The sequence below is a fragment of the Antechinus flavipes genome, chromosome 6 (assembly GCF_016432865.1).
Source record: "Antechinus flavipes isolate AdamAnt ecotype Samford, QLD, Australia chromosome 6, AdamAnt_v2, whole genome shotgun sequence".
Lineage (NCBI taxonomy): Eukaryota > Metazoa > Chordata > Mammalia > Dasyuromorphia > Dasyuridae > Antechinus > Antechinus flavipes.
This window is the reverse complement of record NC_067403.1, coordinates 71,133,822-71,150,120: the sequence shown is the minus strand read 5'-3', so window position 1 is coordinate 71,150,120 and position 16,299 is coordinate 71,133,822. Positions and strand designations below refer to the sequence as shown.

At 36.4% G+C, this 16,299-nt stretch overlaps 1 protein-coding gene across 3 annotated transcripts in view; it reads right to left on the bottom strand.

Moving 5' to 3' along the window:
* HHIP (hedgehog interacting protein) overlaps positions 1–16,299 on the bottom strand; it is a 137,217-nt gene that overhangs the window by 44,527 nt on the left and 76,391 nt on the right. For all 3 annotated transcript variants that reach the window (XM_051963768.1, XM_051963769.1, XM_051963767.1), the window contains exons 5-7: positions 3,323–3,474; positions 2,758–2,931; positions 316–459 (exon numbers count right to left, since the gene is read on the bottom strand). In XM_051963768.1, coding sequence (XP_051819728.1) covers positions 316–459; positions 2,758–2,931; positions 3,323–3,474 — 470 coding nt within the window. The remainder of the gene's footprint in view (positions 1–315; positions 460–2,757; positions 2,932–3,322; positions 3,475–16,299) is intronic.

Genomic DNA, 16,299 nt, shown 5'->3' with positions numbered 1-16,299 from the left:
CCTAGAACCTTGAGGAAGAGAGCAGCCTGCCTTCTTGTGAGAGAATGACCCCAGAGAGATGCTTTATACATTGAGAATTACCAGGGTGAGAAAACTCCTTCTCCTAAAGCAGACTATCCCCTTTCCTGTAATTTTTAGTTTTAGAGAGTTGACTAGAGGACCCACAGTCAGATAGAACATAAGTGTCAGAGGCGGGTTTTGAATGCAGGACTTTCCCCTTTGTGGCTTTTTCTAGGATTCAGAAGACTCTTCTCTCATGACAATGTTCTCCTTCATATAGCTAAAGATACAAATCAGCATCTTGGGGTTCCTTACCTGCCTGGATTGTGGAGCCCATGTGCAAATACTTCAGGGGGCTGATTGGTGCTGTTAAAGTGTGGATTGCTCTTCGGTATGGAATAAGGCACATTGCACATGTCAGTATCGACATCCAGCCGTAACACCGAACCTGTAAAATCACTGAGAAAGTTGGAGGACAATATAATTGCTTAAATATGTTTTTGTACCCTCAAATCCCCAAATCTCATGGTGCCACAATTATGTACGCATGCATACTCAATGCCAACCTGGCACCACTGATTTTCTTGAACAATTAGAAAATTAGTTATTACCTTAACTATTACCTTTAACTTTAACGAGATGACTAGGAGGTGAGATTAGCCATTTGCTCACTGGAAGTAAATTTATCAAAATTTCATGTACATAAGGAAATCAAAGAAAGAGACATTTTTTGTCTGATAGCTATAATGTCAAGAAAAGCACACAGAACAATAGTGGGTAAAGGGAGAGTATTTTTTCTGATTTGAGGATTGAAAGGACAAGTTCAAATTAGTAGGACAGCTTGGGAATTGCAGAGCCAAAGTAGGTTACTTTTTTCAGTCAAATTTTATCCCCTTTCTAGAGTTTTCCCCAATCTTTTCTAGTTGGCAATTAGCTATCCCAACTTGACCTAATAGACTAGTGAGCTTGCGTGCTTCCTATTCTCTCATTGAGTATTGTGGATATTTACATTTGTATTGCAAACTACAAGGAAGATGTGGGAAGGGTCTGTGTTTTCCTTAAATTTTGATGAGTTTTCCTGACTCCAAATCAAGTTGGAGCTGATTCTTCATATTTAACTAAGTTTTAGTGCAAGTTTAAGCTTTACTACATGTACATGAATAGAGAGGCAATGTGGTGTAGTGTATACCTGGCTTCAGAGACAAGCAAAACAATGGGCAAATAAGGGACTTAACCTCTCACTTCCATCAGGTGTCTCTCTAATGATGTCATATTCAGATCTGGTACCAGTCTATGTTGGTAGAGGGTGTTTTCTCACTGTGAGCAATCTATCTCAGTGTGATCAGAGATTTAGATCTCCCAGAACTGAAAACTTCAGTTAATTATGGTTTTAATTTTATAACTTCTTTTAATCAAAAATTCTAAGGGAGGCAGTATAATGGCACACAGGGTAAAGAATAGGAAGATCTGAGTATAAATCTTTCCTCAAACATTTATAAGTTTTGTGACTGAATGTATCTGGCGAGTGTCTTAGGGAAGCTGAGTGACCTTTAAAGACCCTAAAGCTGAGCAGGGGGAGTTGAATTTTTCTATTCTACACTGGGGAGCAGACATCCCTCTCTGTCCACACTTAAAGACTTAGGAGGGAAACAATGGGATGGCTAACAGATGGTTGGAAATGAATATTTTTAGAAGGGCTTGGTCTGGTTCATTATTATTTTCCCAGTGAAATCTATGTTCAACAAACTTTATGATTAGAGTATGCCAGATCTTTGAACCTATAAATGTACTCGGTAGATCTCTTATTCCCCTGACTTTATTTGAAATTTAGCATCTGCAAGAAGCTTTTTCTGGTCCTCAATAATTTTAGTGTTCTCTTCATTCTGAGATTATCTCTAATTTATCCCAACACGTATTTTATTTATACATACATACATACACATGTTTGCATGTGATCTCCCCTATTAGACTATGAGCTTCTTGAAAGCAGGCAGTACGTTTTGTTCCTTTCAGCACTTAGCACCATGACTGCTACATTTTGTTGTTCAGTCATTTAGACATTTCTGACTCTTTGTGACCCTTCTTGGGGTTTTCCTAGCAATGATACTGGAGAAGTATGCTATTTTTTTCTCCAGTCCATTTTACAGATGAGGAAACTAAGGCTAATAAAGTTAAGTGACTTGCCCAGGGTCACACAGCTGGTAAGTGTCTGAGGTCAGATTTGAACTCACAGATTCCTCACTTCAGTCTCAGCACTCTCTTCACTGAACAACTACCTGCCTCAATCTGGTACTTAGGTGCTTAATAAATAACTGTTGACTTGATTGACTTGCCTGTGTCTGTTTCATCATCTGTACAATGAAGGGTTTTGGACTAGATTCCAGCTTTAGGGTTGGAGTCTCAAAACTGAATGGGGAGGGATTTGAAATTATGATTTATTATCCAAAAATATTTTATTTGTATATCTATTTTATATACCCAGATAACCAGGGTCATGTAAAAACTTCTTGGTTGAGAAAGGGTCATGAGTGGAAAAAGTTTAAGCAGCCTTGGACTAGATGATCTTCTGGTTCTAAAACTACTATTCCATGATCTTGGGACCTAATTTAACTATCTTCTTTCCCATTATACAAAAGCAAAAGATGAAAGACCAAATGATAAAGTGATAAACTGCAGCTTTCCTAACTCACGGGCACTTCTGATTTGTGTAACAAAAATACAGAAAGAAGGGTGCCCTGACCCTGGCGATCTTTGTACCTTAAACCATCCATTTCTTCCATGTCGTCCAAGGTGATCATCCCATCCCCGAGGAAAATGTACAAAAAACCATCGGGACCAAACAACAGCTGTCCACCTAGATGCTTCCTGTGCAACTCAGCTACCTCCAGGAACACACGGGCTGTTCTCACGTCAACTTGCTGGGGATTTTTTCTGCGGCGTAGAGAGAGATACAATACTATGATTAGACACTGTAGGTGCAGCGTGAACAACCACAACAGGGATAAACAGTGAAAAGAATCCTTGAACTAGAGCTAAGGAGAATGATGCACAACAAACATAATTTTCTAGGTCACAGGAAAAGCATTTAATTTGTAAGACAGCTGGGGGAATGGTTGCGGGGAGAGGAAGAGAGAAAAATGCTAAAAATATAAACGTTTGTGCTTTCCTTACAGCTACAGAAAGCCTTTTTGCAAAACCATACCTATGGGGTTAGGTGCTGGAAAGCTTTTGATTATTTTAGAGTAGCCTTTTAAACAAAAATGACAAAGTTAGGAGAAAGGCAAAGGTTTGGCTGTCAAAGCCTTAATGATTTTAACGGTACCTGGACACCGTATATTCCACAACCCTGAGGATGTGGTCGTGAGGTCCCATAGCCCATCGCTCTTGGTTGGTGGTGTAAGACACATACAGCTTTCCATTTTTCTTGTAATTGGGATGGAATGCAAGGCTTAGCAACCCCCTTTCATCTCCTCCCTGCAGTCAAATGAAAAACACAAAGAATTGTGAAGTTAATTATGTTCTTTATTGTGTTTCGGCTGGAACCCCAAAAGAGTCCCTTTCTTTCTTCTGGATAATCTTTGCCCAAACTCTTTTCTTTTCTTCCTTGACTACTGCACAAAAAAGGATTATAAAACATTTCACTTTGGGGGCTCTTTAAGGGTTGGAACAAGATGATTGTCTCGTGTAGTTATCTATGCCCAAGACTTTTTGTCAAGTGATTTGTGTATGTAATCTTGGGAAGCCATGAAGACAATTTTAAAGGCTCTGCAAAATTCTTTGCTGGGTTACTAGGATGCTCGTAGTCCATGGAAGACAAATAAAAAGGTCCGTAATCGGCAATCGCTTCGAATCCAAGTATCCCCAACCTGAAACAGTGTGGACTGCCAGCTCCCACCGTCTTGGCAATATGTTTAGAAAACAGTGAAATTGCTTGTGTAATATACAAACCTTTTGTTTTACCCTGGAGACATCCATAGCAGTTGTCACAACCATGGTGGTCTGTTCATCATAGCTAGCACAGTGTCGGTAATAAGCAGCCGGAGCCTTTCTGCATCCAAATAATATCTTTTTACATGTGCCTCTGCCCCCCTCCCCCCCCCTTTTTTTTTTTTTTTTTGCAGAGGGCCTTTCTTTAGGGAGAAAAGGAAGGAAGGAGGGAAAGTTGCTGAAGGGGTGAAGGGGGAGGGTAACAGAGCCATGAAGTTAGGGAAGTAAAAGAAAATCCTTCCAACAATTTGCTATTATTATTATTTTATTGATATTACAATATATATTATATATTTAATATCATATATTTGTATTTATCTATTATTATTTTATTATTATCATTGGAACCACAAAAAACCAGTTTTGTGCACATTAGGCAGTGTGGCAAACATGCTATAGAGCATTATCAAGATGAAAAAAAATAAACCAAAACAAAATTAGCCATTTTTAAAAATGAAAAGCAATTTATCTCCATTTCCCTGATCATTCAGCTTGTAGTTTTGCTGAACTAAATAGAAACTTCACTTTCATTTTATGTGATAAATAGTTTACAGAATTTTCTATAATTAAGTAAAAAGAAAAAGTAAGTATATCTAGATCAGGATGTGGAGATGGCTCTGTGTCTGGTCATGTTTGGCATGGTTGAGTGGATGGTTTTATATAATGGAGAAGAAGTGAGAAGCCCAAGACTCTCATCAGTAGAACACTTGATGATCAGTGTTCCTTAGGAAATATTCCCTTATTAAACATCCTAACATCCTAGCAAAAGTGAAGGCAAGTGGATGCTGCTTTTGTGGAAAGGAAAACAAAGGTGAAGATTAGTGATTTTGTATTGAGGCTAGGAAGTTCTGGGATCTTACAAGTTCCAGGAATGAGAAGTCTTTCTTTCTTTCTTTTTTTTTTTTTTAAACAAGACTCTGTTTAATAGACACTAAAATGCTTTCTGGCCTGCCTTTGCCCCACTAAACATGAAGGCTATTACAGAAGTGCTGGGAAGTTGGTAGTCCTTGTTGGACAGGAAATTGGAATTTCAGGCATACAAGTATATTTAATATACATACACCTCCTAATTTGATTTCTAGTTTAGAAAAGGGAATTTTGCTATATATTATATGACTATCATATAAATGATAAAAATTATATTTGATAAATTAAAATGAATTTAACATGTTACATGAATTTAAACTATGTACTAAGCAGCTATTTAATAAGTATTTGGGGGTAGCTAAGTGGTGGTCAGGAAAACCTGAGTTAAAATCCATTCTGAGACATTTACTAGTTATAAGATCTGAGCAAGTCACTTAGCTTCTGTTTATCTCAGCTTCTTCATTTGTAAAATGGAAATAATAATAGACCTACCTGCTGGGGATATTAGAAAGATGAAAGGAGATAACTGTTATAAAGCATTAGCGTATAGTAAGGCACATATGTGTCTGGCACATAGTACTATATAAATCTTAGCTGTTAGTATTATTTGCCAGGCAATGTCCCTCAAGAAGCTCACATTCTAATGGAAGGAGAAAACATGTCAGTGACTAAATACAGATGCGTAAATAGTTATCAACGTGACAGTAAAGAATTTTTCAAATTCCAACTTCAGTGGTAGAAATAAGGGAGAAATTTAGTGTAAATGTCCTCGGATGACAAAAGCCAGATGAACATGTGAGCCACAGTGATGGAATGTTCTTGGTTTTTCTTGCCAAGGGGACAATCTCTTCTTCTGCATACCATATGAGAGTTAATTTTAATTTTACCCAAAGGAAAACTCATTTATTAGTAGATTGTGTTTGGTATTATCTCTTATTGTTTCTGTAGGACCAACTGTCTTTTTCCCCAGAGATTTTTTTTAACCAAAAATGCCACATCTTTTTTTTTTTTTTCTACAACAGACATTTAGTAGCTAAGATGTCAAGCCTTCTTGCAACTTAATACAATGCAACTGGCTGTCCTGAACCTCTGGGACTTTTTCAACAGGGAAGCCGAGAAGTTAGGGACTAGATTTGTGTTTCATTTCTAACATTTTCTTCTATGACGGTGGGAGCAGACCACTGCTATAATTCCACCTCAGAAATGGTAACTTGTCTACTTCAAAAAGCTCATTTTTGAGTTCTTCTGATAATAAATGGTTCCTATGTAAATAAGCTGTGATACTCCTTTGAGTTGGACACTATGTCATATGGAACTGAGAGATTACGCATGAAAGCTGCTTTTTAGTTCATGTAAGTAGAGAATGTGGTCAATATTAACTCAAATCTTTCATTATACTCAATGAATGGCAAGTTTAGCACATGGATAAAGGGTTGGAATTGGAATCAAGAAGACCCAGATTCAGATTTTATTGTGTGACCATAACAAGTCATTTCACCTCTCTGAGATAAGGTTTTCTTATCTGTCAAATGGGACTAATAATACCTAGAGTCTCTATATCAGGGAGAAAGAATAGAATAAGGGATAGAAAGCTGAAGACCTGCATTCAAGTCTTGGGTTTGGTATATATTATTTGTATGAACCTGATAAATTTCTTCATGGAGCAGCTAGGTGATGCCATAGTGCATAGAGTACCAAGCTTGGAGTCAGAAATCCATCTTTGTGAGTTCGAATCCAATCTCAGACACTTACTGGCTGTGTGACCCTGGGAAAGTTACTAAATTCTGTTTGCCTCCATTTCCTCATTTGTAAAATGATCTGAAGAAAAAAATGGCAAACCCCTCCAGTATCCTTGCTAAAAAAATCTCAAAAGGGATCATAAAGAGTTGGATACGACTGAATAACAACAAAAATAACCAAAAAATTGCTTAACTCCTCAGTGCTTCAGGCAACTGCCTAAGATGACATTGCAAAACTGGTTCTCAACTATTTCACTGGAATAACAATAATAACAGTGAACATCTATAGCTCTTTAATGTTTGCAAAGTGCTTTACAAATATCTCATTTTATTCTCATGACAATATTAGGATATTTTCATAACAACATTAGGATATAGGTGCCATTATTATTATTTTTCCCATTTAAAGGTTAGACAGAGAGATTAAATGATGTGTCTGGAGTCACATAGCTAAAAGGATTTGAACTCAGATCTTCCTGACTTCAGGTGCCACGCTTTAGATATTACATCACTTAGGTGCCTCCTTTCTCCTCTAGGATCTCATTGCACCATTGAAATAATAGGTCTATATATAAAAAAAAATACATGACTTCAAGGTTAATTAAAAAGATTCAATTCAAATGAGAATACTTTTAATACAAATACCAGTTATTATTATGGAAGGAAACTGCAGGATTCAAGTACGCTCATAATGTACAAATGACTATTCTTCATTCATCTACTGCACATCTAAGTCAACTTTAGAAATATTAGGGATATTGTCAAAAAACCAGAAATCTGCTAAGTCTGGAATAGAAAGACAAAGACTTTTTTTTGCACGTCCATCCAACAAAAAAGAGACTTTCAAAATCGGATTAGTTTGTAACACATTCTTGGTGTCTTTATGATGGCTATGTGGGCTCAACTCCCGTGTGGAAGGTGGGATACTGAAGATTACAGAATAAAAGCTAATTTAGTCTGTGAATTGTGCCTGATGCCTTATAAATTATGTCTGTCTCTTCCAGATCATTTGGGAGAAATAAAATATCATTACTAACTTGCATAATATTTTAATTAATAACTGTATTCAATCCCCTCCAAACAAACAGGATTGCAAAAAGCCTGAAAACAGGAGAGAGCAATGGTCATGGACTCAGGGATCCTCTGTTTTTGGACCTGGATCTCACTAGCTTGCCTCATCTTAGATAAGATGCTTCGAGTTTCTGAGCCTCAGTTCCTTCAGCTATAAAAATGAGTTAGACTAGAAGTTTTTTGAAATCCTTAATGACTTTAACATTCTATAGTAAAGCCTGACATTCAGAGATACAGAGTTTCTTAGCTGTCCTGAATTGTTTGGCCCCAAATTGTTTAAGATCAATTTTCTAAAAACAATTTTTTTAATTGTCACTATTGCTTCCTGCCCAGATGGCTGCCTAAATTGGAGACAGACTGCACAACTCTCCATATACCTACCCTAGCAAAATCCTCAAGCTCATGCTAGACCAAATAATGATAAAAAAAGAAACTACAGGAACAGTAAGTGACCTTTCCCATTCAGTAATGTCACAGTGAATCATCCAGTTGCTTATAGAAAAGAAGAAAAGGATCCCCTCCATTCTCAGCAAAGCCAGAAACAGCACCTACTAGGGTAAGAGGTCAAGGATGCTTGTGTCCTATAAGTCTTTATGTCCTCTGGTGGTCAGAAAACCATAGGGTGGGGACTTTATAGAAACAGTAGCAGGCAATAAATAGCACAGCTTTGTCATGCTGAGACCTGGATATCTTAAGCCCAGGGGTATGAGATTCCTAACATTCTGTCCTGAGATGCCATGGAAGGTCACAAATATCTAATTCTCTGAACTTCAAGGATCCAGGCAGGGGTCAGCCCTGAGAGGAAGTTAGTACAGGAACCCAGGTGATCCAGATGCAGAGCAATCAAGGCTTACCCACTGTATCACCCACCCATTCCTCAAGGAGGAGAGTGGACTGACATCAAGTCTCAATTCAGGAATAAAAATTGGAGAGATGAATAAACCAAACATCTACCAGAGTAAAAATGATTGTAAAAGCCCTTGCAATGGGGGTATGGAGCCTGCCCAGAATGTTCGGGATGATATTTCTCCATGTGGAGAGTCTAGGAGTTTGCTGCTAAAACAGATGTGATGACATGTAAGGGAAAGGATTGGAGAGGCAGGAAAACATGTCTAGATGATCCATCCCTGGCTCTAGTTGGCTGACCATGGGGCAAGGAGGAATTTTGATTTTTTTTTTCAATTGGCCACCCAGCTGAAACTGTTGGCATTTTTCAAAAGGCTGAGTTTTCTTGTCTTCATTTTTCTGTTTTTACCTTTGTTCTGGTGGCTTCTCAAGGGGAGAGAGTGGGCAGGGAACCTTAAGACTCTCTCCATCTGAGGCCATGTATCCCTGAGTTATAATAAGTCTTATTCCCTGGACTTTTTGTTCATTCTTTTCCATTCTAGGTAAAGGGAGTCTTCAACCTTGGGATCTTGAAAGCTCAAGCAAGTAAATCAGGGTAATCTGAGAAATGGAGTTCAGGATGGGTTTTGCAGCCAGCCTAGCACTGATACCTTGAAGAGCAAGAAGTGACCTTTGGAAATGACCTTCAAGATTCTATATCAGTGGAAACTGAGATGAGAAGTCATCTGGCACTCGTCCAAAAGAATTTGGACATGGACATAGAGGAACTAATGGCAGACAGAATGTGAGCTAAGGTATAAGCCTACTTGTTGCAAAGACTGAGGTGTTGTTGGGGAGAGTGTGTCCCTGAAGTTCTGGGAGAAATGTTTGTATTTTTGTTCTCATGATAGCTGTTAAATAATCATCCTTTTTAAAAAGCTTCTAAGTGTGACTAAATGGAACTGGGTAAATAACTAATCCCTAATAATGGGGGAGGACACAACTGATGGAGCCTCAAAGCTGATAATAGTAGAGAAGAAATAAATACCCACAAAACTTCTTAAAGTACCTCAGGACCCACACAAGTAGCTGTCGCAGCCTGGTTCTCTAATAGAGACTGAAAGTACATTTCATATATGCTTTCTATGGTACCAAAGAACTAGAAACAACAGGGATGACCAGTGATTGGGAATGGCACAACAAACTGATGCATAGATGTAAGTGGAATATTATTGGTTTATAAGAAATGATGAATAGAATGAATACAGAGAAGCATGAGATTTATATTAACGGATGCAGAATAAAATAAGCAGAAATCAAGAAAACAATACACACTGACTACAAGAATATAAATAGAAAGCACAACTACATCAAAACATCTGCAATTGAATATGGTAAAATTACAAAGAACAAGCATAAAGAAAAGATATGAGAAGATATTTCTTTCCATTCATTTTCTGAAGCAGGGAGTCTATGACTGTTGAAAATAATTTTTTACATTTTATCAAGGTATTGATTGTTTTATTATTTCATGTGAGAAAATTTCAGCAATGTAAAACTGATATCGATAAAATTTATTTTTAGAAAATGGCCAATATAATTTCCACTGAAGGTCAAGCAGGTCTTTTTTTTAATTCTTTCTGGCTAGCATTAATGTGGGCAAAGGAAACTATGAAACTAGTTCTCATATCAAGTCACAGTTCTAGAGTTAGGGGTGGGCTTTTAAATTTCACCAAAGCAGAATAACATAAAACACATTATCCAAATTTCAAAATGAGTCATATTTATCAGGATATTTTGATGGACTGGCTATAATAGACTTTTACACCAAAGTTAATTGGAAGAGATTCTACTGTGTAGTCAGATATTTGAGGTCCTGCAGGCCTCATACCATACCTCAAATGGTATGAGCTTGAGTTTCATCATGCTGTCTATCCTTCTCTGCACGCTCTCCAACTTCTCAATGTCCTTCCTAAAATGTGGCTCCCAGAACTGAACCTATAATGCTTTTGATTTGGTTGCCCAGGAAAGCATGCTCAGTTCTTTAGTGTTCATGGTCTCATAGAAAGTCAGAATCAGAGGCTCAGAGTTGGAAGAAATCTTAGTGAGCAGCTAATCTAATTGATATTTTAACAGCATACCCTATGGAATATCTCTGACTATTGGTTATTTAGCCTTAGTGGAAGATCTCCTGTAATGAGGAAGCAATAACATCTTGAGGCATTCCATTAAAGTTCTGGCTGTCACTTCCCTCACCCAACTACCCTTTATTCAGCATTAATTGTAAAGTCATTTTCTGACACTGAGCTGAAAACTACCTCTCCATAGTTTCTAGTCATTGCCCTGAGTTCTGGTCTCAAGTCCATTGGGAAAAAGTTCAATGGCATTTGCTGACTCTGTGTAAAAGACTCTAATTTTCTTTTTCTCTGATCCCAACACCTGATGTAGCTCATTGACTGGTAAAGCCAAATTGTTATTCTTGATTCTGAATTTTGTCTTAAGGTTGATTAGCAATTTTTTGGAAATAGACCAAGAATATTTCCCTCCTCTGATAATATTAATGGACCTTCCCATATCTCTTAGGACAGACTGTGGTTTCGTTTCCTGGTATAGGAAACAATGATTCCACAACATAATAACAGTTGTTGAACCAATCATTTTCCCATATTGTAGTAGTTCATAGCTTAGGATTGTGAAATTAAAATCACATAGGCATTCTCAGAAAATTCAAAAGTGGAATTGCTTCTGGTGAATATGTTGGGAGAATTGAATTGAGGACTTATTTAAATTGAGGGGGGATGAAAAATTTCACTAAGTGATAATTAACTTACAAATTTCTAGGAGCCAGAGCACTGGATTTAGAATCTGAAAAATCCTATCTCAGACATTTACTGATGGGGTGACTTCATACACATTTACTTAACAGCTTAATTCCTCAATTTCTTCATCTTTAAAAAGGGGCACCTTTTATATTCTATATACCTCATTATTATAAATCTTTGCCAAGTCTACTTCATATGGTTGTGTTCAGGAAAGTACCTGATAGACTTGAAAATGCAATGAAAGAATTGCAATTTTATTATTACATCCTTCACATTCAAAGATACAGGCCATTATCCAGGCACAACTGAAGAGACTAAAGGAGGACCAGTGATTTTTATTTCCTGCATGCCCCTTGAGACATTCCTCTCTAACATCAAATCTAATCTCTTCTTATCTAAGAATTAAGTTACTTTGAACCAATTTATCCGCTTTGATATCATCCCCATGACATGCACTTTGATAGTTTTCCAGATGTCACCAACAAGAACTTGGTTCTTTTAAAATTTTGTTTTTAGTTTAAATGGAAAAGAAAAAAGGGACTCCACAGTAAATTAATATAGGGGTGTTTCTTATGGTCACTTGCTGTAACTTAACTGCATTTTCCATTCTTTTCTTTTCAGGAAGAACAATCAATTTGTCTGTTTTATAGAAGATCAGCTCAAATACATTGTACTAAAATACACTGATAAATTAAACTTATTTTGCTTGGCCCCAGAGGGAAGAACCAGGAACTGTAAGTGGAAGATACAAAAGAAGGCTTGATGTTAGAAAAAAATTTTTTATAGGAAATAGAGTTATCTCCTAAAATGGAATAGATTAAAGAAGCTGATCATTTGTTTGCATTGATTGTAGATAAGATTCTTGTTAGACCAGGTGGCCTTTGAGGAATTGTCCAATCCTTGAATTCTGTGGTTCTGTTATCTTTTATGAGAACTACAGATTGATAAGGAGAAACAGAATTAAGAGGCTGGTAGACTCCTCCTCATTGAAGCAAAGACTAGATGACAATTTAAAAAGCTGTGTAGTTTGAGTAGTTTTGGTGACTATGGGTTGGACAAAGTGGCCTCTTGAATTTTTTTCCAACTCTAAAATGAGTTGATCTTATTACTGCCATCTTTAAAAATCAATCAGCAAGCATTTATTAAGAACCTATGCAATTCTGTTCTAGTCATTGGGGATACTAACAGAAAAGCAAGACTGTCTCTGTCCTTTAGGAAACTTCCTGGAAGTTCCACTATAAGCTTTATTGAAGTGAAAATTTTATATAACTTTAATGGAAAGTTTCTTTTAGATTACAGATACTTTTGACTTGAACTTTATCTTCATTTCATAGAATCTCAGATGACAGACACAAAATCTGTTACTTGGCCCATAGTAGAAGACTTTTTAGGCATTCAGAAAGCATTTATTAAGTACAATGTTCAGTAACTGGCTACCAAGAGAGACAAAAACTGAGAGTTATCATTCCAATGGAGAATAGGACTAAAGCTGATACTTCCCTTGTATGGCCTTCAAGAACCAGGATTCTTTCCACATCAAAATCAGGGATCAGAGTAGGATAGGGACTTCAAGATTTTTTCATAGACATGTTCAATTTTTTCATGGATACTTTTTTTTTTGGTAAAAATAAACAGTAGAGATTTTCATTTCTTATTCTTCTGAAGCTTAATCTCTCATCAATTAAAACTGATAGATTTTTTAAAATTGGATTTATTTTGGGGAAGGCAGTATGATACATTATGCAACAGAAGACCTGAGTTTAGATCACAGTCCAGATGTTTGATCCTAGAAAGCCCTTCTGGGCTTCATTTTACTCACCAGTAAGGTGAGGATGATAATGCTTGTGTTACCCATCTCAGGGCTACTAGGTAGCACTTGGAGTCAGGAGGATTCTCCTTCCTGAATTAAAATCTGACCTCAGACATTGGCTAATTGTGTGTTCCTGGGCAAGTCCCTTAATCCAGTTTGCCTTTGTAAAAATAAAATGGAGATGGAAATGACAAACCACTCCAGTATCTTTGTCCAGAAAATCCCAAATGGGGTCATGAATGATAAGACACAACTGAACATTTCATTACAATTACTTTTGACTCTGAATCCGTTGCTTTTTTTGCACTAAACTATCTTGCCTTTTCTTTTTAGAATTTGGAATGAACTTTGAAGCTCATCTCTTTCTTATCAATATATTTTTTAAAAGCCCATAGGAAAGAAACCAGAGTAATAAATACATCTCCAAATGTTGCTATTATCTTTATCCCTATCATTAGCATCATTCTGCAATAGTGTGGTAAGGAAATTCATATTACAATCTAGACAATTTTTACATATTTACTTCAACCAGCATCTCTGAAAAGTTTTTATTCCAAAGTTCCAGGAGAAGATGCTCATTGTCTCTTTGCCCACTAGCTACAGGTAAGAAAAATAAATGTACTTTGATCATTTTGTGAAAATTCTATTTTTATGAAAGCAGACATCTCAGAAGTTAAGAAGGATTGAATGGACACCTTTACTTCTCTTCATTCATAGAGACTGGAGGGCCCTTTGATGTAAAAAAAAGGAGTTCAACAAATACTAAAGAAAAATGCAAGAAATAAGCTTTAACCAAATGGAGAAGAATGGAGGACTTCCAAATCTGTAGGATCTAGACAAGGTATTAGATGCCATATAGTCCAACCAAACATTTACCAGTATGAAAAATTATGTATGAAAGGATAAGGGATTTAGTCAAGATAATACATAGTGATAAAGAAGGGATTCTGAGCTCATCTCTTGGGACTTTAAGTCCATTGTTCTTTCAACTTTCTGTTGTCTTAGTGTGAATATTTGAAGTTAATCCTGAAAATTCTGAATCATTGAACCAGCTTAGTGAACTCTATATCCTACCTTCCTTGTGAAGAATGTGGAATATCTCCACTGTGGACAGAGGTAATTGAGCTTGAGGGAACAAAAACCTCCTCCAAATTGGCTTTATAGGAGGGGAAGGGAAATTAAGACACATTAATATAGCACCTACTATGTGCTAAGTACTTACACATATCTCATTTGATTAAATTCTTTAAATTCTGGAAACCTGGGTCATGGCATTTTAATTCATTTCCACATTTATTAAGGTACAACTATAAAGAACATAACAGAGTGGTCAGATTTGGATTTGTAGTCAAAGGACTTTAGTTCAAATTCCACTTGCTACCTTCTGACTTTGGACAAAGAAGGCTCAAAATTCTTTGAACAATTCACTGTGAATAATAATAATAATAGCTTACATTTGAATAGAACTTTATGGTTTGCTGACTATATTACACCTGATTTTCACAATCATGTAACCCTGAGCAAATCACTAACCCCTATTTGTCTCAGTTTCCTCATCTATAAAATAACCTAGAGAAGTAAATGGCAAACCACTCCAGAATCCCCAAGTAAACCCCAAGTAAGGTCATAGAGAGTTAGACATGATTGGGATAAATGAACAACAACAATCAATTTTCCGGGACTCGCTTTCTTCATTTGTAACATGAAAGCATTGGATTAAATGACCTTAAGAACCCTTCTTGCTTAGATCTACGGTTTATGGAATGGTCCTCATTCTCAAAGAGCCTAGAAAGTAATAATAAATTAGCAATAATAATGATAACAATGACAATTAGTATAGTAAAGCAAAGGACTTGGGATTTTGAGTTTAAATCCTATCTCAGACACTTATTAGCCATGTAACTCTGGGTAAGTTCTTATAGCTCCCAGTCTATGATCTTGGGCTTAATAATAAATGTCATTTATATAGCACTTTAGTTTGTGAAATTGCTTTATATTCATCCACCTGATAACACTGGGAGGTTAGGAATATTTATAATCCTCAGTTTATAGATGAAGGAAGAGAGATGCAGAGAAATGAAATGACATACTGTCTGAGGCAAGATTCAAGATCTTCAAGATCTTGAAGAGTCCAAGTCTATCACCCAATTCACTATTCTGCATAGTTCTATTTTCTGTTACCCACATTCATTTGTCTATTATCTATGCTGTCTGCATACTTTGTACTCCTCTGTCTACTTTATATATGATTTAGTTTGACATATTTAAAAGAAGCTTGATTTCTGCCTTTTGTGTGCAAATAGATATTACCATTAGACTATAATATTGTAGTCATGTACATCATTCCTTTGAATAAATAGGCCTTCTAAAGAATTCCACTCTCTCCTAGGAGATGACTTTGACACTGGGGAAGATCTGGCTCAAAATGCGTCAAATACTAATTTCCATTTTTTTTCTATTGTAACTCAATTTTCCAAAACATTTTCTTTCTCTCCAGGACAAACCATGACAATAAATCCAAACATAGTGTGAACTTCAATTTTAAAAAACAAGAAATTTCCATCAACTAGGACAATTACAAAAAAGTACAAATCCTTTAATTGCAAAGTCTGTTCATATTTACTTTGTCTTGGAAACACAAAAATGTATAAAACTCTGACAGAACCCCAGAATCCATAAAATCAGACAAGGCTAATTGAAAATAATAAATGAAGTGTTGCTATAAATCATTTGCATAGGAATTTAGAGGGTGAGACAGATTAATTAGTAGTAGTAGTAGCATTGTCATTTTGGTGAGGAGTTGATGCAGTACAGACAGCTAGACCTGGATTCAGGAAGACCTGAGTTCAAATGCATCTTCAGACCCTTATATCTGTGTGACCCTGAGCAAATCACTTGTTCCTGTTTATCTCAGTTTCCTCTTCTGAAAAATAAGCTACAGAACAAAATGGCAAATTGCTCCATTATATTTGCCAAGGAAGACTTAACTGGGATCACAAAGAGTTGGATGTGACAGAAAATGACTGAATGAATACAACAGTCAAATTCTTATGAGTAATATTACTATTGATTATGAAAACCATAAAACCCTACCCAACTTTTTAGTATACAAGATAAATATATAGTATTTAATGGGTGTTAAGAGGAAACATCCTGATCCAAAAGTTCCCAAATCCAT